The sequence below is a fragment of the Pelophylax lessonae genome, assembly GCF_965119305.1.
Source record: "Pelophylax lessonae genome assembly, chromosome: 1".
NCBI lineage: Eukaryota > Metazoa > Chordata > Amphibia > Anura > Ranidae > Pelophylax > Pelophylax lessonae.
This window is the reverse complement of record NC_138768.1, coordinates 480391791-480418276: the sequence shown is the minus strand read 5'-3', so window position 1 is coordinate 480418276 and position 26486 is coordinate 480391791. Positions and strand designations below refer to the sequence as shown.

At 46.8% G+C, this 26486-nt stretch overlaps 1 protein-coding gene across 1 annotated transcript in view; it reads right to left on the bottom strand.

Annotated features, from left to right (window-relative positions):
• The window catches only part of CACTIN (cactin, spliceosome C complex subunit), a 473103-nt gene that overhangs the window by 199301 nt on the left and 247316 nt on the right, over nucleotides 1-26486 (bottom strand). Inside the window, exon 7 of the mRNA XM_082243969.1 lies at nucleotides 3426-3618. Coding sequence (XP_082100095.1) covers nucleotides 3426-3618 — 193 coding nt within the window. The remainder of the gene's footprint in view (nucleotides 1-3425; nucleotides 3619-26486) is intronic.

Genomic DNA, 26486 nt, shown 5'->3' with positions numbered 1-26486 from the left:
GTTTATAAAGGATATTCTGTATATGTATAAATGTGGATTATACTCTTTGATCTCACTGTGAAAACTCCACTTATAATGTTTATCAGGTAAACAATCCACCATTTCCCCTCAAGTTACCATCAATAAATACCCTTTGTCAGGCCAATCTACATTTTACGACCCCCCTGCAAGTAACTCCTCAGGTCTTTTGCTATGAGAAGTGAAACTTGCCTACCAGCTGTGTTAGGCCATAATCCACATTTATACACATACATATACAGAATATCCTATATAAAACAATGCAACAGACAGATCTTCCTAGAGGTCGATTTCCTGGCCTTCAAAAGGGTAGGATTCACCAAATCAGAGAGACCTCTATCCCTCAACACCTTGCTTTCCCAGCAACCGTAAAGCAGGATGGAAGATCGGTCCTTGAGATAGAAGATCTTCCAGCAGAGGATGACGCCATGGAGGATCTACAACCATTTTTACCAAGACCGCGCGGCCAGTCTGGAGCCACCAGAATGACCGGAATGCCTTCCATAGCCACCCGGTGAAGAAACTTCTGTAGGAGAACGAGTGGAGGGAAGGCATATAACTGGCGATACCGACCCCAAGGAGCCACCAGAGCGTCTGCGGCGTCAGCTAGAGGATCCCAAGACCTGGCCACAAACCTCAGAACTTTCCTGTTGAGGCGAGACGCGAACAGATCCACCTCCGGAGTCCCCCACTGGGCACACAGTAGATTAAACACTTGAGGATGCAGGGACCACTCCCCCTGATCCAACACCTGACGACTGAGGTAATCCTCACACCCGGCATGTGGAACGCAGAAAGAGCCGGAACATTGTGTTCCGCCCGTACCAGAATCTCGGCCACCTCCTTGGCCGTCAGGGCACTTCTGGTGCCCTTGATGATTGATGTAAGCCACGGCTATGGCATTGTCCGACTGGACCCGAACCGAAGAGCCGTATAGCCGACTCGTCCAGTGAAGCAGGCAGAGCTTGATCGCTCTCAGCTCCAGGATATGGATCAGCAAGGAAGACTCCTCTGTCGTCCAAGTTCCCTGGGAACAGAGCTTCCCCTAGCACTCCATACGAGCCTGACAGGCTGGCATTCATGGTGACCACCATCCAAAACACCAGAAAGAAGGACTTGCCTTGGCATAGGACAGGTGATTGGAGCCACCAAGAGAGAGCTGACTTCAGGAGATTGGTCAACCGAATCTTCTGGTCCAATGACTGAGGATCTCTGTTCCATTTTGACAGAATCTCTTTCTGCAGAGGTCTCATGTGAGACTGAGCAAATGGGACCACTTCGAAGGTCGAGACCATCAGACCCAGGGCCCTCATGCAAGTCCGCAAGAACTGATCGGCCTCCATCAGCAACCTGACTGCCCCTTGCAATTTCTGAAGCTTGTCCAAGGGAAGGAAGACCCTCGACAGAGCAGTGTCGGGGATCAGCCCCAGGTAGGTGACCAACACAGACGGAGTTAGGGCAGATTTGGCGACATTGATCGTCCACCCAAAGTCCTGAAGGGTCCGAATGGTGATGGAGACGCTGTCCATCAGATCCGAATGGGAAACTGCTCACAACAGAAAATCATCCAGATACCCCACAACGAACATAACTCATCAATGCAACAAGGCCAGCACAGGGGCTAGGACCTTGGTAAAAACTCTGGGAGCCGAGTTGAAACCAAAGGGTAATGCCACAAATTGAAAGTGCTCCACTGCTACCGCAAGGCAGAGGAATCGCTGATGTCCCTCGAATATGGGGATATGGAGATACGCATCTTTGAGATCGAAGGAAGCCATAAAATCCCCCTGATTCAAAGATGCCACCACCGACCGAATGGACTCCATTTGAAACTTCTGCACCCGCACAAAGTGGTTCAGAGCCTTGAGGTCCAGGACTGGACGCACTTTGCCCTCCTTTCTGGGCACAGTGAACATGTTTGAATAGAAGCCTCAAGAGCGTTTCTGTTGGGGAACCGGCACAATCACTCCTTGAGCCAGGAGATCTCACACAGCCTCCCGCAGATCCTTCAAATGCACTGGAGACAGGTGAATATTTGACTAAAAGAAACTGCCCCCTGGCCGGGACTGGAATTCGATCTTGTACCCAGGAACAAACCAGTTAGCGAACCCAATCGTCCTGAATGAAGGAAGTCCAGGGTTCCTGAAAGAAGCGTAGACCACCCCCCATGCCTTAGCCAGGTGAGGGCGCCCCTTCAGGCTCAAGAGGACTTGTCTGCCGCACCGGACTGACCGACCTTGGTCTTGGCCAAGGGCTTCTTAGCACCTCCAGAAGTTCTGAATGCCTTACCTTTTTCTTGCACCCCGGAGGCATGAAAAAAATGTTTGTGAGCAGAAAAGGACAGACCCCGCTTAGGACGGGGTGTCTTACCCTTGGAAGATTGAGGAAGAAGAGTACTCTTCTCGCCAGTCAGTCCCTTGATCAACTCATCTAATAAGTCGCCAAATAACCTGTCTCTCAGAAAGGGGAGATCAGCTAAGGCCTTTTTTAGAAGCTTGGTCAGCCGACCAGTCCTTCAACTAAACCATGCATCTTAAAACAATGCCCACGGCCGAGACCCTGGCCACCAGGGGAGCCGCATCCATGGATGCATCACACAGAAACACCAGAGCCTGGATCACCTGGTCCAACAGTTCCAGCTGTTCCGGAGGAACAGTCTAAGGGTCCAAAGACACCCGCAACACCCTAATCCATTCTGTCACCATCTGTGAAACCAACACAGACACAAAAACCGGTTTCAAAGTGGAACCCGCCAGTACATGAAGATGGCGGGAAAGGGACTCCACCCGCCTTTCCACTGGATCCGTAAAAACTGGGGAATCCTACACAGGTACAAGGGTAGATTTGTTAAATCTGGAAACAGGATGGTCCACTTTAGGTGGCACCGTCCAATGGTTGGTGACCTTTTCAGCAAAAGGATACCGGCGTTTAAAGTGTTTTGGCAGCACTAATACGTGCTTAACACGCCGCCATTGGTCGTTCAGCATAAACCCACTCAGCTCATGGAGATGAGGCTGCGTCTGTCGAGGGATGATAGAGAAATGTGATTTTTAAGGGGATTAAGGTGATTCTTTTCTAAACCCACTTACAGTAATCCCTGCCCTCAAGGAGCTTACAATCTCAAGTTACTAACTCACATACATACACATACTAGGGCCAATTTAGACAGGAGCCAATATCCTACCAGCATGTATGGAGTGTGTATGTATGTGTGTATAAGGATAGCCCATAATTAAATGTCAGCTGTGGGAAACAACAGGGTAAATACCCAACAGTCAAAAAAAAAAAAAGCAATAATCAAAAGCACAGATTGATTGTTCCTTTTTTATTTTTTGTATAATTGTGCACATTTGTATAAAAATAAACACACACATAAGACATACACAAGATTGGAAGGTCTGATTTACCTGGCTCTTGCCATGTAAGCACGGAGCTGTTGTAAAAGGCTCTCCCAATATCCAATATCCAGGTTTGGTCCGCCTGCCTTTATTTTGCTCTCAATTCCTTGAGAAATGACCTGAAGCTGGCTGTAAGTCTTCCCTTTAAAGACAGCTTGTACATCAGTGCAGACAGAAGCATTTACACCTTCTCGCCTCTCTCCTAGAACACAGAACACAACACTCTTAATACATCTTCTGCAGTTTACAGAAGAATTATGCCTTAAAGTGATTGTAAATTATTATTTTTTTAACATAACAAACATGTTATACTTACCTGCTCTGTGCCAGGGTTTTGCACAGGGCAGCCCTGATCTTCCTCTTCTGGGGTGCCCTCCGCGGGCGCGCGCACGCCCGCTATTGGCTCCCAAGCAAGTGACAGGCTAGTGACGTATGTATACTTCACTTTGCCTGGCCGGGGCTGACGGTCGGCAACCGGTTAAATTATAAAAATTGTGAAGTCCATATGTAATCCCACACGTGAATAGCATCCTCAGCCAGTATAGAAAAGGTTCCTCTCCACCAGCATACAGATGCACTATACACTGACCAGACCTAATTTACCCCTATTACAGGGAGTCAAATTGCGCATATGCGAAAATCCAAGATGTCATACATGAGGTCACAGGAATGATTTCAAACCGCTATGGTCATCCATTCAATGTGTATATAAATAGTGTATTCAAAGCTCCAGCATTGCCATATGAAACATTCATGGTGCAGTATATCAAATCATTTATTTAAAAAAGGTTTGTTTTGCACTTACATCAAAGATGACAGGGATCAGCATGTATTGTATAGGAATCGCCAGTTTGCGTTCCACCTGCGTTCCAGCTGACTGGAAATTACGTATCTCAAACACCATCCAGTGGACGCTATTCACATGTGGGATTATATATGGACTTCACAATTTTTATGTATCTTTTATAATTTAAATGAAGATGTATTTATCTATTCACTATTGTTTATACACTATGTTGATATGTATTTTATGATGCAAGAGCGTGGTTTCTTTTCACGGTATAGGCGTTTTTTACACTTTACAACACACAGCTCTTTATTGTAGTTTGTTTTTTGGTTATTTATTTGTGCGGGTTTAGAACCTATTGGGTTCCTAAATTTTCTGGGATTGAACTGCCTGTGCTATCATTAGGCAAACAAGGATTTCCAGGAAAGATAGTACACCTTTCTGGAAGTGACATTTCTTGTTTTTTGCAAAGAAATGGGCTTCAACAGCCATGTCAATAAAGCCAGTGACTGAGAAGCAGGATGGAATAGAAGTCTGAATTGAGACTGAGGAATTATCAAGGCACCCAATACTAGAGATAGAGGATCCTTGGTCCTCTCAAGTGTCTCCACTCCAGAGAGAATATGTTCAATGCTTGTAGTCTTTCCCCATAGCTGAGATCCTTTTGCTCTGTTGCCCTTCTCTGGACTCTTTCAAATTCCAGCACATCCTTCTTGAGGACTGGTGCCCAGAACTGGATGGCATATTCAATATGGTGCTGGACCAGAGTCTTGTACAGTGGGAGAATTATTGTTATATCTCTAGAGTGAATCCCCTTTTTAATGCATGCTAATATTTTGTTGGCTTTGCTTGCAGCAGCTTGGAATTCAATGCCATTGCCGAGCCTTTCATCTTCTAGGACCCTTTTATCCATCCTAGATTCCCCCAGAGGTTCTCCCCCTAGCGAGCAACTTGCATTCATATTTTTCAGCTCCCAAATGCATTACGTTTTTTTAACATTAAACATCATTTGTCATGTAGTTGCCCAACCCATTCTTTTATGTAGATCATGTAAGGTCTCCACATCCTGCGCAGAAGTTATGGCCCTGCTTAACTTTGTATAGTCCGCAAATATTGAGCTTTTTATCCCATCCTCCATTTGGTTTATAAATAAACAGGATTGATCCCAGGACAGATCCTTGGGGGACCTCACTTACTAAACCGGACCATTCCAAGTACTCACCATTTATCACCACCCTTGTGACCCGCCCCTGTAGCCAGTTTTTAATGTAGGTACTCAACCTATGGCACATGCTGACAGACCTCAATTTGTAAAGTAAACGTTTGTGGAGAACTGTATCAAATGTCTTTGCAAAATCCAGATACTCCACATCCACAGGCCTTTCTTTATCTAGATGGCAGCTCACTTTTTCATAGAATGTTAAAAGATTGGTCTGGCAAGAATAATCATTCATGAATCTATGCTGATTACTACTAATGATACAGTTTTCACTATTACAATCTAGTCCCCTCCAATAGTTTGCAGACTATTGATGTTAGGCTAACTGGCCTGTAGTTTCCAGGGATATATCTCCACCCTTTTTTAAATATTGGTACCAAGCTGGCTTTTCTCCAATCAGCAGGTACTATTCCAGTCAATAAACTGTCCATAAAAAATTAGGAACAATGGTCTAGCTATAGAAAAAAACAAAACAGTGTTGCGCCAAATCTATAATACTTAAATACACAGTGATAAAAGTGCTTTTAAGTGAATAAATGAGATTCCAAATGAATAAAGAGTCCACAAAAAAATCAGTGAAAATAAATCTTCAGTGCTTAGCACCACCGTGACTGTGCTCACTAACCCTTCACCAATAAGTGTGGCCTCTCACCTCGCATTTAGACCCCCGCATCACCAAGGGTCTAAAACAGCTTGTTCCCTCTAATGGGGTATACGCAGGATGGTAACATCAATAAAGATTGCTCAAATCCAAGATCGATCCAATGCATATATAGGGAGATAGAAGAACAAATCTAGTGCTCTCCGTATAGTAAATAAATCAAGGTGTTTATTCAAGTTGCACTTACATGATAGAAGATAAAATCAGCCAAAAAAGTTTTGATGTAAAACAATCCAGGACGCTAGTCTTGAGGGAATGTGACATCAGGCATGCAGGCTCCGCCCCTATACGCGTTACGTCAGCCCGTAAGCATCGACTTCCTCGGTAGGGGTGGAGATTGCACTGCCTCTGCATCCATTATATGGCTAAGCCAGTCCATAGGCATTTCTGATTGGTCCATACTCGTTACACTTAACCCCGGACACCGGAAGCTGCTCGCAACCCTAAGACTAGTGCTCCGTGACACAGGAAATAGGATTCTGGCAGTTACCCCTCCGTGGCACCAGAGTGAACTCCAGATCACAAAAAATAACAATATGTAACTTTGGAGTCAGCACGCCTGTCATTACAAAGTTACATAGTAGGTGAGGTTGAATAAAGACAACAGTCCATCCAGTTCAACCTGTGTAGGTGTGTGTGGCTGTAATCATACCCCTGAATGTTCTGATCCTTGAGATGTACGTCTAATAGTCTTTTGAAAGCCACCATACTACCCGCAGAAACCACCTCTTGTGGTAGAGAATTCCACAATCTTGTAGTCCTAACAGTAAAGAACCCCCCACGTTGCCGGCGATTAAAACGCTTCTTCTCTAATCGCATTGTATGCCCCCGAGTCCTCATGCAATCCCTTCGACTGAACAGCTTTTTTTCTAAGTTGAGATCCCCATTGAGATATTTAATCTCAAACCCCTCTTCCATACAGAGAGTCATTAAAAGTTGCTAAAAACAATGAAAAATATACTTTAATGCAAAAACTAAATAAAAAAAAATAAATAAACTAACCAAAAAAATGAAGAATAAAAAATAAAGAAAAATAATAAATAAATATGAAAATAAAAATAAAAAATAAAATAAAAATAAAACTAAACATAAAATAAATAATAAAATCAGGTTAAAAATATATTAAATATCTCACAAATCCCTATAGATAAAAAAAAGCACAACTAAATCACAAATTTTATTTGTCACTGATAAAACAGTTAAGATCGAAGTCCACATTTAGGCCCCTCGGTACTAAGACTTTCGTCTCAAAAATCCAAAAAGATTCCCGCCTACTAATTTGGCGTATATAGTGACCGCCCCTCCAATATTTTTTAACATGTTCTATTCCCCAAAATTTTAATGAGTCTGGCTTTCTGTCATGTACTTCCCTAATATGTTTGGACACATTATGCAAGATTTCACCTTTTTTAATATTTTTCACATGTTCGGCCATTCTTACGTTCAAGGCTCTAGATGTGCGGCCCACATACTGGAGTCCGCACCCGCACTCCAACATGCAGACCACACCAACAGTAGTACAAGTAATCAAATCTTTGATTACATATTCTTTACCTGTACTGTTGGCCTTAAACCTTTTCCTCTTTTTTTAATTGTTTTATTGTGGCTAAAAACACCACTTCTGCCACAGGCATGGAAGCCCGACAGGAAGCTAAAAAGAGTATTGGTCTTTGCAATAGGTGGGTCGAGGACCCCTGGGGCTAGACGGTCTTTCAAAATGGGGGCTCTTCTATAAATAAATTTTGGCTGCTCTGGAAGATGTGGTCCTAAGACCTTATCCTGCTTTAAAATATTCCAGTGACGTTTAACAATGTGTTCCACCTGTTTATATTGAATATTAAAATCAAACATCTTAAAATCCATATTAGATCTTTATCTTCTTGCACTTTATTTTTACCGCCCTTTATTTTATTTTTTACAGCCCTTTTAGTTTTTCAAGTCAGTCACCTTCCACTGACTGATATACGTTTCACCTTGCACTACTTGCACTTTTGCACATATTTATACCAATCTTAGCAAATTTATTACTGATTGAGTTATATCAGCTCATTTTATCTAGTGCGCATTTGCACTTTGCCATATTCTTTTCTGGTATATGTGTTTGTGCATTATCTTACTATTTTTAGACATACTTACCTTGTCCTTGGCAATACATACGCTATTCATCTACCCACGGCAGCACCATCTACCTCACCTTTTTTCCTTACTATCCTAGTATTTCTCATTTGAGTCATACCTTGGGGTGGGCAGCAGCATTTATTTATTTATCCTAAGCGCGGATCTCATTACTACATGATTCATGGCATAGACCACAATAGTTATAATTAACAGATTGATATATGATTATTGATTGTATACTCTATGTTTATGTAGAAATACCACCTTTTATTGAAATAACCTCCTAAAGAAGCGTAGTCTGCGCAAAATATATTGAGCTGAACCCAAACAACTGGACACAACACCCAACTGTTGGTCGCCAGGAACAGTCTACAGTTGGAGTTTGTATCTGCTGATCTTACTCTTGCTGTAGTACATGGGTGTAATCATCCAACAGTTGAGGTTGATGGTCCCATATTGATGTTGGGATATTGATATAAATCCAATATAAGTCATGTTTTAAATGAAAAATTGTTTGTCCAAATTGTTATTGTAATAAAATGTATATTTTTTAGTCCAAATTAGCCTTTTGTGAGGTTGTGCTGTTCCACTAAAGTCCATTTTCTCCGTATCCTCACATTCCATACAAAGTGATTAAGGATGAGGCACCAGTTTATATATCGGTGTCCACAGTGCCACTCTGTGGTGACATTTAACATTGAATAAGATAGCATTATAGTCCCCTGCCAGCAGAGGAAGATGAGCAAAGGAGGACAATTTGGTTAGCAGGTGATATAATATCTGCGCCTGAAATGGAGGAAGGAAGTAGACATTTGCCAGAACCATCTTCTGGTGATGAATCTCAAGGACCACCACAACATAATGTCTCCCAGGGTCAGAGACTACCTAGTGTATAATACATGGAATAGCTTTGTTTATAAGAATTGATACCCCTCTAGCATATAAGGAGGGGGTGATGTATAGTGCCCCTTGAATCCAGGGCCTATGAAGTGCCAGGATTTTGTTGCCATCCAAGTGGGTCTCATGCAAGCGGACGATATGGGGCTTTAGTGGCTTAAGATACTGAAATACCAAAGCCCTTTTAAACCTTATCATGGAGCCCTCTAACGTTCCATGAAACAATGTTATTACTTCTAGCCATGAGATGTAAGAAGATGATAAAATAACAGGATATATATAAAAAAAAAAGCACATATTTAACTGCACATAGGGGTATCATCATCAGACTGGTGTTGCAAAGAAGAAAGTGAGAACCAGTATGAGGATAAGAGGGAAATCCATTAACCACACAAAAACCCATCCCTTCTGTTATACCAGAAAAACAAAACTAACAGAAAACAGTTCCAGTATGCAGCCTATACCCAAAACGTAGTCGGAAAAGAAAGTCCAACCGATGTGAACTACAGACTCACTGTTCTTTGTTGACTCGACGATCTTCCAGTATAGACTCCATAGAATAACAGGGGAGATAGTAAACGGTGTACCCTGCACCCCAGCTCTTCATCGTGAACCCCAGGAGCCCTGGGAAGGATTTTTCATGTATAAACACCACAAAATGACCATAGGAAACAACTGTGAGCTGGAGTGCCAGATCCTTAAGGCAGGTCAAGTAGGCAGTTAGGTGAACTCACATAAGCTGCTGTGTTCCAAAGCGTACCAGAACTCTAGGAGAATGTGTCAAGCCAATCACTAGCTTTATGCAGGGTTTCAAAAACTTGACATTGCCCTTGTGCTGAACACAAAGCCTGCTAGGTGAAAAGCATGCTGTATTTTAGGCCCTTTTCTTTTAGCCATTTCCTAATTTCCGTGAAGGAGCGATGTCGTCTTTGCATTTCTGCAAAGTAAGGGTACAGCATTAATCTTGCATTTTTATACTGTAGCTCATGGTGTTTCCTGGCCTCAGCCAGAATCATGTCTCTGTCCCGATAATTCAGAAATCGCACTAAGGCCCCTTTCACACGGTCCGCATTCCGTTGCGGACCGTGCTCTGCTCAGCGGGGATCGATCCGCTGATCCCCGCTGAGCCGGCGGATGACAGCTCCGTCTCCGCACTGTGTGCGTAGAGGGAGGTGTCAGAGCCCTGCTGCTCTCTATGGGGAATCGCATAAGAGCGGACCGCCTGTCCGCTCTCATCCGATCCCATCCGATCCGATACCCAGGATGGATGGAAAATAGCGTTTCCATCTGTCCGGATTTCACGGACAGGATCGGATGCGGATTGCAGCGGGTGTCAGCGGACATGTCACCGCTGACATCCGCTGCTCCATAGGGCTGAATGGGGCATCCGATCAGATCCGCCTAAAAAACTGACAGGCGGATCTGATCGGAACGCCCGTGTGAAAGAGCCCTAAGAAAGGACTGGGCGAGGTGTACTGGGGGCGTGGTTTAGCAATGGCGGCATAAAGATGCTCTTCCTTGAGCTCTGTATGGGCCGGGATGGATATCAGGAAGCTTTAGCGAACTGCTCAGCTCACCTCTCATTCGGGGAGACTGGAGGCAGCAGCCGCTAGCTGGGGAGCCTATATAACTCAATATTTCCTCCACCAGCACTCTGCTCCCCCACCCGCAGCCTCTTCCAAAATGGCGCTGCCCCGCAGCACTAACTCTGCTGGCTCTGCTGCCACCAAATGGGCTCTACAGTTGGCTGTACCTGCAGCAGAGGATCCCGAAGGAGCATCAACCTGCTTCGCCTCACCCATCCTGTCTTCAGAACTCTGGCAGGCAGTCACCGCCCAGCCCCAGACATTTACAGAGGCTGGAAAGCCATGCAGAGTGTACCTTGGGGGAGCTCATGGCAGAACTCCCAACCAAACAGGACATCCAAGCCACAGCCACATCTATGCCTTCACCTGTGAACTGTATGACCTCCATCAGCAAGTCGACACTTTGGAGGAGCGGGTAACAGATCTTGAGTAGTCGGCCATTGACACCCGGCTCACCGCCCTAGAGGCTGACCAGCAAGCTTTTAAATGCCTACCTGAGTATTGTTGTTGACCATGTCCATCCTTTTATGACTAAAGTGTACCCATTTTCTGATGGCTACTTCTCGCAGGATAATGCAGAATGTCACAAAGCTCAAATCATCTCAAACTGGTTTCTTGAACATGACAATGAGCTCACTGTACTCCAATGGCTTCCACATTCACCAGATCTCAATCCAATAGAGCACATTTGGGATGTGGTGGAACGGGAGATTCGCAACATGGATGTGCAACTGCGTGATGCTATCATGTCAAAATGGACCAAAAGCTCAGAGGGAGGTTTCCAACACCTTGTTGAATCTATGCCATGAAGAATTAAAACAGTTCTGAAGGCGAAAGGGGGACCAACATGGTACTAGCAAGGTGTACCTAATAAAGTGGCTGGTGAGTGTAAAGTTCCTTGAAACCAAGGTCCACTTGTTTCAGAACATAGAAGTAGATTTTTTAGATCCACAGTAAGATGTATTCAAGGGCTGACAGGAACAGGCTAAACAGAAAGAGTCATCCACAAGAAATCCTGGTCAGAAAGAACTTGAAGAAACTTCTCATTTAAAAAAACATGTTTATTAGAAGATAAAAATTGTATATACCAAGTCAGATGCAAAGTACAATAAGGATTGGAGTGATGTACAGGAAAGGTTAATACCTTAAAAATGTAACCTCCCTCCGTTCTCTGTGATGTAGTCTGCAATGTGACCACAGCCTGAAGATCGAACGAGAAGTGGATGGCTCTCACCGGATGGGGCGTCCGCCCAATTGGAGAGAACCAGTCTGGCCAGTGGGCAGGGTGTCCGGGACAGACGGCCGTGGAACGCTCCGGACACTGCAAGGTAGATGCGGCGCCAGGTGATGACGTCACTCACCGTGCCTGATCCCGTTCCATTTTCAGACTGGGGCCACAATGCACATCACCCTAGAATGTTATCTTCACGCTCTTCACTTGGGACTCTTTTTTTTCCATATAGTTTTGTTTCACTATTTTCTGTTTATATGAGTGATTATTCACATATCATTCTCTTAGCACTGCACGCGATTATATATATTTTTTATGCTTGTTTTAACTCATGTCAGTTGAGTGTGCTAGCTGCTATTGTTTTTGGTTAGCGCGGTATATCACATTTTTTCTTTTACAAATATTCGTTGACATGTCACCAGACAGAAATGCAGATCCCTCAAACCACTGCTATCAGTGCTCATCCAAAAGGAAATCAAATATTGCAGGCTATTTCCTTTCAATCTGAAATTCTCCTTCAAAAACAAATACTACACATTTTCTAACTTTGCAGATGGCGAAAAACTTCTCCTGGATCTGCGCCTGATTTCACAGGCTCCTGTCTCACCTACACCGGAACTCTCCACAGGCTCGACTAAACGCCAGATGCCCACAAGCCCAGTGGCTCCCCTCTGGCAGAAACCTAAACATAAGTGTTCCAAGGACTCCAAACGTCCAGGTTTAACTACTACTCCTTAAAGAAGCACTTGCCCAAGGAACACTCCTAAGATACTGGGTTCCTGAACCCATTTTTTGCTCAGAGAAGACATGCCGTATACTAGAGGTTTTCCACCACTCCCTCCACTGTCTTCTTGGACTGCCCTTCTACTTTCTCAGCCTCTGTCAATAAGACTCTATGTTAGGCCTTTGAGGTTATGTCCATCCTACAATGCATTCCCTTCTCAGACCAATAGTATAACATGACTCTCTGCAGTAGTCTGTGGTCCCATTTCTCGCCCATCACCCCCACCTCCCCTCCCCCTAAATACCGCCCTGTAATGTGCCCCGAGCCCACCCATTTGTGTGACAATAGCGAATGAAAATTCGCTATTGTCACACGGATCCTCCCCCTGGCCAATCAGGAAGCGGGTTCGAGACCGGCTTCCTGATTGGCCGAAAGGCAAACACATGCCATTGGTCGAGGGGGAGGTGAAAGGACTCGAGGAGAAGCCGCCACTGAAGGTAAGTGCACTGGCTTTCTGCATTGAAAGGGGGCATGCAGTGGTCAGTCTACATTAAAAGGGGGCACGCAGTGGTCAGTCTGCATTAAAAGGGGGCACGCTGTGGTCAGTCTGCATTAAAAGGGGGCACGCAGTGGTCAGTCTGCATTGAAAGGGGGCACGCAGTGGTCAGTCTGCATTGAAAGGGGGCACGCAGTGGTCAGTCTGCATTGAAAGGGGGCACGCAGTGGTCAGTCTGCATTGAAAGGGGGCACGCAGTGGTCAGTCTGCATTGAAAGGGGGCACGCAGTGGTCAGTCTGCATTGAAAGGGGGCACGCAGTGGTCAGTCTGCATTGAAAGGGGGCACGCAGTGGTCAGTCTGCATTGAAAGGGGGCACGCAGTGGTCAGTCTGCATTGAAAGGGGGCACGCAGTGGTCAGTTTGCATTAAAAGGGGGCACGCAGTGGTCAGTCTGCATTAAAAGGGGGCACGCTGTGGTCAGTCAGCATTAAAAGGGGGCACGCTGTGGTCGGTCTGCATTGAAAGGGGGCACGCTGTGGTCGGTCTGCATTGAAAGGGGGCACGCTGTGGTCGGTCTGCATTGAAAGGGGGCACGCTGTGGTCGGTCTGCATTAAAAGGGGGCACGCTGTGGTCAGTCTGCATTAAAAGGGGGCACGCAGTGGTCAGTCTGCATTAAAAGGGGGTACGCTGTGGTCTCTCTGCATTGAAAGGGGGCACGCTGTGGTCTCTCTGCATTGAAAGGGGGCACGCTGTGGTCTCTCTGCATTGAAAGGGGGCACGCTGTGGTCTCTCTGCATTGAAAGGGGGCACGCTGTGGTCTCTCTGCATTGAAAGGGGGCACGCTGTGGTCTCTGCATTGAAAGGGGGCACGCTGTGGTCTCTCTGCATTGAAAGGGGGCACGCTGTGGTCTCTCTGCATTGAAAGGGGGCACGCAGTGGTCACTCTGCATTGAAAGGGGGCACGCTGTGGTCACTCTGCATTGAAAGGGGGCACGCTGTGGTCACTCTGCATTGAAAGGGGGCACGCTGTGGTCACTCTGCATTGAAAGGGGGCACGCTGTGGTCACTCTGCATTGAAAGGGGGCACGCTGTGGTCACTCTGCATTGAAAGGGGGCACGCTGTGGTCACTCTGCATTGAAAGGGGGCACGCTGTGGTCACTCTGCATTGAAAGGGGGCACGCTGTGGTCAATCTGCATTTAAAGGGGGCATGCTGTGGTCAGTCTGCATTGAAAGGGGGCACGCTGTGGTCAGTCTGCATTGAAAGGGGGCACACTATACCTTGATTACTGAAGGCCCCTTTCACACTTTTGTGACCACAAAGTCACAATTTTTTACAGCGTTTTTTTGCCGCAAAGCAATGCCTATTACATTTATGCATACATTTTGTACGGCCCCCGAATGATGTTACAAAAATCCAAAATTGCCCTTGGCAGAAAAAAGGTTCCCCAACCCTGGTGTAGAGGAACAATGACAATCCTATAAGATATTAAAAACTGAAAGTCAGCTGGAACAGTCTGCTTTTCCGGTAGCTATAAAAGTGTTTAACCTTTTTTCAGTCAAGGCACCCTTTAAAATTATGCACAATCTCTAGGCACCCAATCTTAGTTCAATCTTACATATTTCAAATTTTTGCATACTAAAGTAACAGGTATAAAGTATACAAGACACACAGAGACATTAGGATTCAAGTCTTTCAACACTAATAAGGTGTACACGCTAAAGGTATTATATAAACACAGCTTCCTATTGAGAGAGAGAGAAGAGACATTAAGGATCAGGTATTGCTTTCTCAGATCATCCGAAGAATGGCCAATGAGGATAATGACTCAACTAGACTAGTCAGATGGTACCCTCCTCGGGAAACAAAATGGTAGGTGATATTATTTAGAAAACAAGTTAATTTGTTAGAGAGTAATAACTGAGCAAATTAGTTTGTGTCCTATTGCAGAAAGGGATTGGCAGAGTAGGAAGCAACTGAGCAAGGGAGTAAGAAAAATAGGAAGGTGAATGGAAGCAGACAGAGGGGAGGAGTGTAATCATCCCATCACGGCTCACTGGAAATGGAAGAGTTATTTTCTCTAATCCAATCCTGAAATGACAAATAACAGAACAAAGACCACAAGGTCCAAGTCTATTTAAACTGCTCCCTACCCCTTCAAGATACCCGGGGAGTCAATTTCGTTTGTTCATTCCTCAAGGGGAGATGTGGTGATTGTTTTGGAGTAGTGGACATTCCCACCATATATGGACCATAGTGCATAGAGGCATGACATCACCAGCAAGTATCTGGAACCATATGATCAAACTGGTGAAGAAAAAATTGGATTTTTGACTTACCGTAAAATCCTTTTCTCTTAAGCTCATTGACAGACGCAGTCCTCTTTGATTAATATCAGTAGGGTTATACTGCCCCCTACAGGAGTAGGACACTAGGCAGGAAAAACATTCTGGCCACACCTTAGGGGCAGTCCCAGGGGTATATCCTCTCACTTCCTGCTACAGGATGTCAGTTATGTAACAAAGCAGTGTCAGAGAATTCAACCCAACACAACTCAAAAATAGAGGGGCGGGTACTGCGTCTGTCAATGAGCTTAAGAGAAAAGGATTTTACGGTAAGTCAAAAATCCAATTTTCTCTGTCGCTCATTGACAGACGCAGTCCTCTTTGATTAATATCAGTAGGGACGTCCCAAAGCAGTGCCACAAATGAGGGGTGGGATAACAGAAATCAAAATCCAATCCAGAAGGCCCAACCGGAGCCAACCAGAAGCATCAAGGACTCATCGAGCAAAAAGATGAGACCTAAGTGAAAAACCCAACAAACCCTCGAGGTAGACCAACGGTCTCCTCAAACAGCGGCCTGCAGAACCTTGTGGCCAAAAGAGGCATCCGCCGATGCCAGCACATTAACCTTATAAAATTTTGTAAAAGGTATGAACCGACGACCAGGTAGTCGCCTTGCAAACCTGAAGCACCGACGCCTGATGGCGGAAGGCCCAGGAAGCACTAAGCGCCCGAGTGGAGTGCGCTTTAACAGGGAACGGAGGAACCCGACCCTTAATAGAATAAGCCTGTACCACCGTCTGTCTGATCCATCTAGAGATAGTTGTGGCAGACGCAGGCAACCCCTTTCTAGGGCCATCCGTGATCACAAAAAGTGAATCCGTCTTACGGAAAGAGTCAGTAGCAGTCAAGTAAACCCTGATCGCCCGAACCACATCCAAGGAGTGTAACACAAACTCCCGAGGATGACTGGGCTTAAGGCACAGGGAAGGTAGCACAATATCCTCATTCAGATGAAACTCTGAAACCACCTTAGGAAGGAAGGATGGATTCGGACGAAGAACCACCTTATCCCTATGCACCACCAGATATGGGGAACGACAGGACAATGCGGCCAGATCTGACACCCTGCGTGCAGAAGTGATAGCCACCAAAAAGTCCACCTTCTGGGATAAGGTAAGCAAGGGAATCTCCCTAATATTTTCAAAGGGAGGTTTCTGAAGAACCAACAACACCAAATTAAGATCCCAGGGCGGCAAGGGCGCGCGCACCGGCGGAGCCAGGTGCCGCACCCCCTGGATGAAATTCCGCACCTGAGTAGCCAGAGGCTTCTGAAAGAAGATTGCTAACGCTGAAACCTGACCCTTGATAGTGCTCAAGGCCAGTTTCTGCTCAACCCCCTGTTGCAGAAAAGCCAATATCCGGGCCACCGAGTAAGAACGTGGAGGAAACCCAAGGGATTCACACCACGCAATGTAAGACTTCCATGTGCGATGATAGACCTTTCTGGAAGTCGCTTCCCTCGCTTTAATCAGAGTAGGAATAACTGAAGCCGACAAACTCCTGTCCTTCAGCACCTGGGTCTCAACAGCCAAGCCGTTAAAGCCAGCGATCGTAAAGCAGAATGGAAGATCGGTCCCTGAGACAACAGATCCTCCCTGAGAGGAAGTCGCCAAGGAGCGTCCGCGACCAGCCTGACCAAGTCGGCGTACCAGGCCCGATGAGGCCAGTCCGGAGCCACAAGGATGACTGGAATTCCCTCCACCTCTATCCTGCGAAGAAGTTTCGGCAGCAACTTGAGAGGAGGGAAGGTATACAGTAGCTGGTACTGCCCCCACGGAGCGACCAGCACGTCTGCGCACCTTCCTGTTGAGCCGAGATGCCAACAGATCTACATCCGGGGTGCCCCAATGAAGGCACAATTGGTGAAATACCTCTGGATGAAGGGACCATTCCCCTTGACCAGAATCTGACGGCTGAGAAAATCTCCCTGCCAATTTTCCACCCCCGGCATGAAAACCGCGGAGAGGGCTGGAACAATCGTTCTGCCCAACGAAGGATGCCGGTCACTTTTACAGCCGCCAGAACACTCTTGGTGCCCCCCTAGTGATTGACGTAAGCCACGACCGTGGCATTGTCTGACTGGATCCGAACCGGGCTGCCCCGGAGCTGCTCGGTCCAGTGAACCAGACAAAGTCTGATCGCTCGCAGTTCCAATACATTTATCGGTAACCTGGATACCTCCAGGGACCAGAGCCTTTGAGCAGATAGTCTGCTGAGAACCCCACCCCACCCGGATGACTGGCATCCGTGGTGACAATCGTCCAATAGATCGGGAGAAATTACTTCCCCTGACTGAGCATCGGAGACCGAAGCCACCAAACCAGAGACTCCCCAGTCCGCTCGCTCAGCCGGATCCGATTGTCCAGGGAATCGGGATTCCGGTTCTATCTAAGAAGAATCTCCTTTTGGAGAATTCGGGTATGAAACTGGGCAAACGGTACTGCCTCAAAGAAGCCACCATCAGTCCCAGGACCCTCATGCAAGTCTGAAGGGAGTCGTCGACAATCTTCTGGAGTTTCTCCACAGGGAGAAACACTTTTGCCAAGGATGTGTCTAAAGTTAGGCCCAGATAGTCCAGTCTCCTGGTGGGGACCAGGGATGACTTCTGCAGGTTCACCAACCACCCGAACTCTTCCAAAGAGATCATGGTGATCTCCAAGTTTAGCAACAGAGCCTGCGGAGACTCCGCACGGAGAAGAAGGTCGTCCTGGTAGCCTAGAACCAATATGCCCCGCTGTCGCAACAGCGCCAAATTCGGGGTCGAAAAAAAACTTTTGTGAAGACCCGGGGAGGCGAGACCAAAGGGTAATGCCACAAACTGATAATGGTTCTCTCCCACAGCAAAGCGAAGGAACGCTGATGTCCTGCGTAAATGGGAATGTGAAGATAGGCATCCTTGATGTCTATGGGCGCCAAAAAATCCATCTGATGCAGGGAGGCCACCACTGTGCAAATGGACTCCATTTTGAATTTTTGCACCCGGACAAAACAATTGAGCGCCCTCAAGTCCAGAACTGGACGCAGCTTGCCCTCTTTCCTGGGTACTGTGAACAGGTTCGAGTAGAACCCCTGAAAATGTTTTCCCCAAGGAAACGGACCACTCCTTGTTGTATCAAGTCCGTCACTGCCCCCAGCAGAGCCTTTAAGCGATCCGGGGATAGTCGTATGTTGGAAAAGAAGAACCGCACCGGTGGAAGTGATCGAAAACTCAATCTTGTATCCCGCCCGTATGACCTTGCAAACCCATTTGTCTGGAATTCTGGAAAGCCACGGGTCCGGAAACCGGTGAAGACGTCCCCCCACCCCAGATGTGGGTGGAGGCGCACCTTCAGGCTGTAGTAGTCTTATTTTCAGGTCTGGAAGGACCGGATCTTTGTTTACCCGACCAGCGTTAAGCCTACAGCACCTGGTATTCCCAGGCGGTCTCTCATACAGGTACTAAACAGGCCCAACCCTGTTTAGCCCTCGAGATCAGACGAGATTGGGCGCATTCAAGGTGATGCGGCCGTAGACCCCTTTGAAACCCCCTGGGGGGTTTTTGGAGGACTTCGCCTTATCACTCGCCTCAGAGGAACGAAAAAACTTTTTATGAACGGAAAAAGAAGGTCCCCGTCTGCGACGAGGTCCCTTACCCTTCGTAGCCTGTGGTAGAAAGGTGCTCTTGCCTCCAATGAGACCCTTGATAATCTCATCCAAGGTAGCACCAAACAGGCGATCCCTTTGAAAGGGGAGATCAGCCAAAGCTCTTTTGGAAGCTTAATCCGCCGACCAGCACTTTAACCATAACATGCGCCGGAGGACCACCGCCGAGATCGATACACGCCCCAACAATGGAGCGGTGTCCAGGGCGGCGTCACAGACAAACTGTAGTCCTTGTACCATTGTCAATGTTTGTGAAACCAGAACAATGGTAAACACTGGTCTAAAGGCCGACCCTACCAGGGAAAATATGGAGCGTTCTCCAATGGGATAACAGTAGCTTTATTTAGTCTGGAAATCGGTGAATCCACCGATGGTGGTACCGTCCATTTGTTAAGGAGGGATTCTTCAAACGGATAGCGCCTAGCAATCCGTTTGGACATACCAGGGGTTCGTGTTGAACGGACCCACTCCTCTTTAATTATATCATCAAAACATTTGGGCAAGGAAACACCTTTGCCATCTTGGAAGGCTTGCGGGTACCAAAAGCAATTTCAGTATCAACTGCCTCCGCCGGTGTAACGTCAAGTCTTAAGGTTTCCCGGACAGACACAATCAGTGCATCCACCGGCGCTTCGTCTTGCGCTATGGCGGAGACAGAAACGTCATCCTCTTTCTCCGAGGAGACGGGACCCGAGACAACAGCCCCAGAGGTGAAAACCTGCAGCAGTAGCGACAGGCTCAGAATCCGTATCTGATGTGTCAAACGAGATAGGGGTAGGCGGGGGTCGCTTTTTAGCCCCCGTCCCTGACAGGCCACCTCCACCCGGGATACAAAAGACTCCAAGACCGCTGAAAGTGAATTAATAGTAAGGGGAGAATTGGAGGGTCCCGTGGTCACCTCGAGGGGATCAGGTGGAGACACCTGTGTAGCAGGGTCCATGGCAAAGCCAGGAAAACCTGTCAGCAAACAAATGACAAAATTGAAAAAAGAAAAACTTTTTTTTTTTTTTAAAGTAATCCCCCAGCGCAACAGCGCTCCTCAGTGACCACATGCTTTGGAACCCCCACAGAGAGAGAAAAGAGACCCCCAAAGGCTCACCACCTGATGCACAGAAGTTCCTACAGGACTGCTCTCAGCGTTGTCTTTACAGGACAGGAAGTCTTGTGGATCGATCTACCCGGGCAAAGGTAGGGGCTCCGCCCCTTTACACTCCTTCCGGCACTCCCACCGCTGCTCAGCACTCAAGCCAGGCGAAGCTGGGTGTATCAAAATGGCCGCCGCCATACAGGAGACATTAGGCTACGCCAAAATGGCGGCCCCGCGTGGCCCGCGGAAGGATGGCGGCTCCATGCAGCTGCAGAGCTAACAGAGGACTCCCGTGCGATAGGTAGGCTGATAATATCACCCCTCTGCACGATTGTTTTAACAGTAATGCCAGCGGCGCCATGTCTCCATTCCTGATAGACATCAGTCATGGATTCCTCAGTCATTTTTACAATGCAGGCTTTCCTTGCAGCGACAGACTCATACAGGTTTGTCAGCTCCCAAACCAAGCCTCCTGGAGTGGTATACCTTACTCACCAGACTCATACTAGCGAGGGGGAGATAGGTGGAGTGTGTCATAGGATAGAGGGGAACCCGGGATCATGAGTGTCCGACCATCCCACGGAGGGGCCCGCGTCTACTCCAAAACCCGACAGGGGGAGAGGGGGAACATTCTACTCACCATACCGGAACAGGCAGGCACCCACTCCTGACAGAACCCCTCTCCACCGAGGTGGGGGGGCTGTCGGCCAACACAGACGCCGCAACTCCGATTCAGACTGGTCGTGGGCGACCTGGCTAGACGTTTAACTCGCGGGGCCAGTCCCTGTCCAATGGGACTAAGTCGTGGCCGACCCAGCGCGGAGCTAGGGCCTGCACGCGCTCGTAGGCCGGCTGGGGTGACCACTGGATCTCAACATTCAGCCCGTCGCCCAGCTCCAGCATAATTGCTTGAAGATCTCACAGGAACAAAAACTGGAGAAAAAAAGCTAACTAAAAAAGATTTATCTAAAAAAGCTTGCCAGGACCAGAGATCCCAGCAAGGAACTTAGGTCCTTACTCCTGACTAGGCAGAAAAAAACTGACATCCTGTAGCAGGAAGTGAGAGGATATACCCCTGGGACTGCCCCTAAGGTGTGGCCAGAACGTTTTTCCTGCCTAGTGTCCACTTCCTGTAGGGGGCAGTATAACCCTACTGATATTAATCAAAGAGGACTGCGTCTGTCAATGAGCGACAGAGAAAAGAGGCACCTATAACGCCTAGTTATGAGTTAGAACCCTTTTTCCTGAACCTTGGTCTTTTTCACAAGTTTGTGTGTAGGTAGGAGAGTCTAGGTGAGCAGTATCTAAAATAATATACAGTTGAGAGGCTGTATGCATTGATGGGTCTTTCTGTAAAAGTAGTGATTTGAATGTATCTGGACCAGCAGTGAAATCTGAATGTGCATTAATAGATCGTACATAGTATAAGGTTTATCGCCTCTGTTGCTACTGCATAGGTGTGTGCGGAGGGTTGCTAGGAAGACCAGCTTTAACCAGTGATGGATCAGATAAAAGACCTGGGAGAACCATCGATGGGCGCGTTTGTTCCAAGGGCCGAAAGGTAGAGGATCTCAAGGAACCCAATTTTAAAATGGCAGGCAAGAGGCAAACAAGGAAGTGCCCAACGTCCCCCATATCAACTGGTGGCGTCATTGGGTGTTAACATGTATTATGTTAACATGCATGTTGTAATGTTGCACAATAAAAACCTGTCGCTTAGTGTAACAAAAAGACAGGTTTTATCCAGTCACTGGCTTTTTGACATTTATTGGGCAATCTGTGGCAATTTTTAGGCATTTAGCTAAGACACCTCTGAAGAACCTGGCAGGTGACCTGGTTGAAAAAGGCTGAGCTCTAAGATATTCACTTGCCATGGCTAAACATTACTGCATTAAGGAAATCTTATTTTGTGTGATATCTATGGCTAACTTTAGCCTAAACTTTCTACGCTTAAGCATTTTCCTCGTCCACCTGACATAGAACAAAAGGAAGAGAATGTATTAATATGTAATGATTCCAATATGGGTAACAAGACTGGGTAACATTCTGGTAATGAGAAGGAAAAAACTGGACTTTTGTCTTACCGTAAAATCCTTTAGTCTGATGTTCACTGACAGACACAGCTCCATATCTTCTTTGACCCTTGGGTTATGCTCCTCTCCTTAGGAGTAGGACACTAGGTGGAAAAAAATTGACTACGCCTATAGGACAGTCACAGGGGGTATACTACCACTTCCTGCAATAGGACTTCAGTTTTGTAACAAGCAGTGTCAGAACAATGCATAACCCAACTCAACAGAGGGGTGGGTGCTGTGTCCATCAATGAACATCAGAGAAAAGCATTTTATGTTAAGACCATCCATTTTTCGCTTTCGTTCATCGACGGACACAGCGCCATACCATATCTTCTTTGACCCTTGGGACATCCCAAAGCAGTGGCAACATGAGGGGTGTGAAAAACAAACAGAGCCATAAACATATTTCCCAAAAGGGCTAAACTTAGCCAACCAGGTGAACCAGGAGCTCAACCAGGAACAACTGGAGCTCACCTACCAGGAAAAAAATACACCCTCAGGAGGCAGGAGTCTCTGCAACAGCAGCCTGCAAAACTTTGCAGCCGAACGCAGCATCCGCAGACGCTAGTACATTCACCTTGTAAAACACTGAATGTGTGTACAGACGACCAGGTGGCCGCCTTGCAAACCTGGACCACTGACGCCTGATGACGGAAGGCCCAGGAGGCACTAAGCGCCCTTTTAGAATGCGCCTTAACAGGGAAAGGAGGAACCTGACACTTCACAGAATAGGCCTGCACCATCATCTGCCTGATCCATCTGGAAATGGTCGCAGCAGATGCAGCCTGCCCCTTACCAGAACCATCCGTAAGAACAAACAAGGAATACGATTTGCGAGTCTCCAAGTACAACCTGATGGCCCGAACCACATCCAAGGCAATTTCTTTTGGATGTTTCGGCTTAGGACATAATGAAGGCAACACAAGGTCTTCATTTAAGTGGAAACCTGAGACGACCTTAGGAAGGAACGACTAACAGGGACGTAGTACCACTTTGATCCTGTGAACCACCAGGTAAAGGTGATCGACAGGACAAGGCAGCCAGCTCTGAGACCCTCTGTGCAGAAGTAATAGCTACCAAGAAAGCCACCTTCTGTGACAGAGTAAGCAGAGGAAGTTCACAAATATTTTCAAAAGGCGGTTTTTGAAGAACAGACAGTAACAGATTAAGATACCACAGAGGCACCGGGGACCTTACCGGAGGAGCCAGATGGCAAACCCCCTGCACGAAGCTGTGAACCAAGTAATTCATGGCCAACGGGCATTGGCAAAAAAGTTCCAAAGCTGAAATCTGATCTTTGATGGTACCCAGGGCCAAATGCTGATCTACACCTCTTTGTAGAAACTCCAGCAGACGTGTCACCAAAAAGTAACGGGGGGGTTAACCCCCCAGAGACTCACACCAAGTATTGTACGCCTTCCATACGCGATGAAAAATCTTCCTAGAAGTAGATTTCCTAGCTTTTAATAGAGTAGGAATTACCGAATCCGACAACCCTCTGTCCTTCAGTACCTGGCTTTCAATAGCCAAGCCATTAAAGCCAGCACCTGTAAAGCAGGAAAAGAGATTTCTTGAGACAAAAGATCTTCTCTGAGAGGGAGTCGCCAAGGGACATCGGCTACACGTCTTACCAGGCCTGCGTACCAAGACGGTCGAGGCCAGTCTGGGGCCACCAGAATGACTGGAATCCCTTCTGCCTCGATTCTGCGAAGAAGTCTCGGCAGAAGCAGTAGAGAAGGAAAAGCATATATTAGACGATACTGGCCCCAAGGGGCCACCAGAGTGTCTGTGGCATCTGCCAGAGGATCAAGAGACCCTGCAGGTGAAGGCGGGGGGCGCTTTTTGCTAGGTCTGTTTTGAAGAGCCTTATCCACTTTGTACCCCAGAGACTACAGGACCGTCGTCATGGTCGCAAGGGTCCCGCAGCTTCTGAGAGTGGGTCAGGTGGTGACAGGTGCTCTAGGGACTCCATAGTAACCTGCGGACCACCAGCAATAGCTGTACAAAAACAGCTGTAAAAACGCCCCACTGCTGCACTGATGGCACCACAGGTCATCGAGCACCAAGCAGCGCTGCTATAGCAGAAGAGGGAGTATGTACAGCCCCAGAGACTCACCACCATCGACTTAAGAGGGACAGAGAGCACCAAGCTGCCTGCTGCACGCCGATCAGAAAGGAAGAGGAAACTGATGTACCGCCACTAGAGGCCCACCGCCGAGCACCGCTCCATTTGGCTACAAGAAAATGGCGTTGCATGGACTTAAATAGGAAACCACTAAAACATGGCCGCCGAGCTCCCATGCAGTCAGCCATGAGAAAATGGCGGTGCCACGCGGCGGGGGCGCAACTGCCGGGACCCTTCAGGTACTTAGGTCCAGAAGGGGGCCTAGCCATGGACCCTCCCAAGACATTTTTCCCAAATGAAGCAGCCGCAGCGCACTCCCTCTAGCACAGCCACGGGAGGCGGTGTCAGCGCAGGGGAAGCCCACTAGTGAGGAGGGGGCACTCAGAACAGTTTCTGGGGGGTCCCACTATTAGGATTAATGCACCCTGGAAACCAGAAAAACAACGTATAGGTACAGAATACAACACCTGGGCACCTGTGAAACTACAGGGCAGACAGAATTCTATCAAGATGTCTGCAAAAAAGTGATTTTTTTTTTTTTTTACCATAAAATTCCTCTCTGAGTTACATAGGTACATAGTAAAGGTTGAATAAACAACAGTCCATCCAGTTCAATCCGTGGATGTATTCATTTGCCATACCCCTGAATGTTGTGATCTTTGAGATGCATGTCCAAGAGTATTTTAAAAGTAGCTATATTCCCCGCAGTTACTACCATTTGTGGAAGGGAGTTACACAATCTTATTGCCCTTACTGTAAAAAAAAACAAAAAAAAACACCTTACGTAGCCTAAGGTTAAACCACTTCTCCTCTAATCGCATTGTGTGGCCATGTGTCTTCTTACATTCCTTGCGACTGAATCGTTTTTTTTTTTCTATGCTGAGATCACCATTGAGGTATTTGTAAATCGCTATCATGTCCCCTCTCAGGCATCTCTTCTCCAGGGAGAATAAATCATGCGCTTGCAAACACTCATAATAAAGGCCCCCCAATCCCCTAATCAGTTTATTTGCCCTCCTCTGGACTCTCTCCAGTTCCAACACATCCTTTGAGGATTGGTGACCAGAACTGGACAGAGTACTCCAGATGTGGCTGGACCATGGATTTATAAAGTGGTAGGATTATAGCTTTATCTTTGGAATAAATCCCCTTCCTTATGCATGCTAATATTCTGCCGGCTTTGGCAGCTGCAGCTTGGCATTGCATGCTATTGCTTAGTCTATCTTGTACTAAGACTCCCAGATCTTTCTCCATTCTTGATTCCTCCAGAGGATCCCCCCCCCCCAAAGAGTATTTTGCGTTTATGTTTTTAGTCTCCCTTAAGTGCAGTACCTTACCATTTCTCCACATTAAACCTCATTTGCCATGTAGTTGCCCACTCTGTTATTTTGTTCAGGTCATTCTGTAAGATTTCTATATCTTGATGAGACGTTATTGCCCTGCCTATTTTTGTTTCATCCGCAAAAACTGAGATTGAGCTAATGATCCCATCCTCTATGCTATTTATGAATAAACTGAACAAAATCGGTCCACGAACTGAGCCTTGGGGGACCCCACTTACCACTCCAGACCAGTCTGAGTATGCATATTTATCACCACCCTTTGGACACGCCCTTTTAACCAGTTTTCTATCCAAGAACAAACCTTGTGGTCTATGCCTGCAGACCCAAGTTTGTAGATTAAGCGTTTGTGGGGAACTGTATCGAATGCCTTAGCAAAATCCAGATACACCACATCCGCTCTTCTGAATCTTGGCCATAGGGGTATATCGCCACCCACAAGAGTAGGACACTAGAGAGAAATAAAACTCAGCACTACCTATGGACAGTCTCTTCTGGCATAAAACTTCCTCTCTGCAATAGGGAATCCAGTTTGTAACAAAGCAGTGTTGAAATACATAAATGCCAATAAAGGGGTATTTGCTGTGTTAGTCAAATAACCCAGAGAAAGGAAACTGCACATTTGGGACTGCCTTGAAGGTGGACACCATAGATTCCAGAGTCTGCATGCAAGACCGATTGCGATACAAGAGCAGCTGGACCGCAGTCCCAAACTTCCAGAGTCTGTCCACCA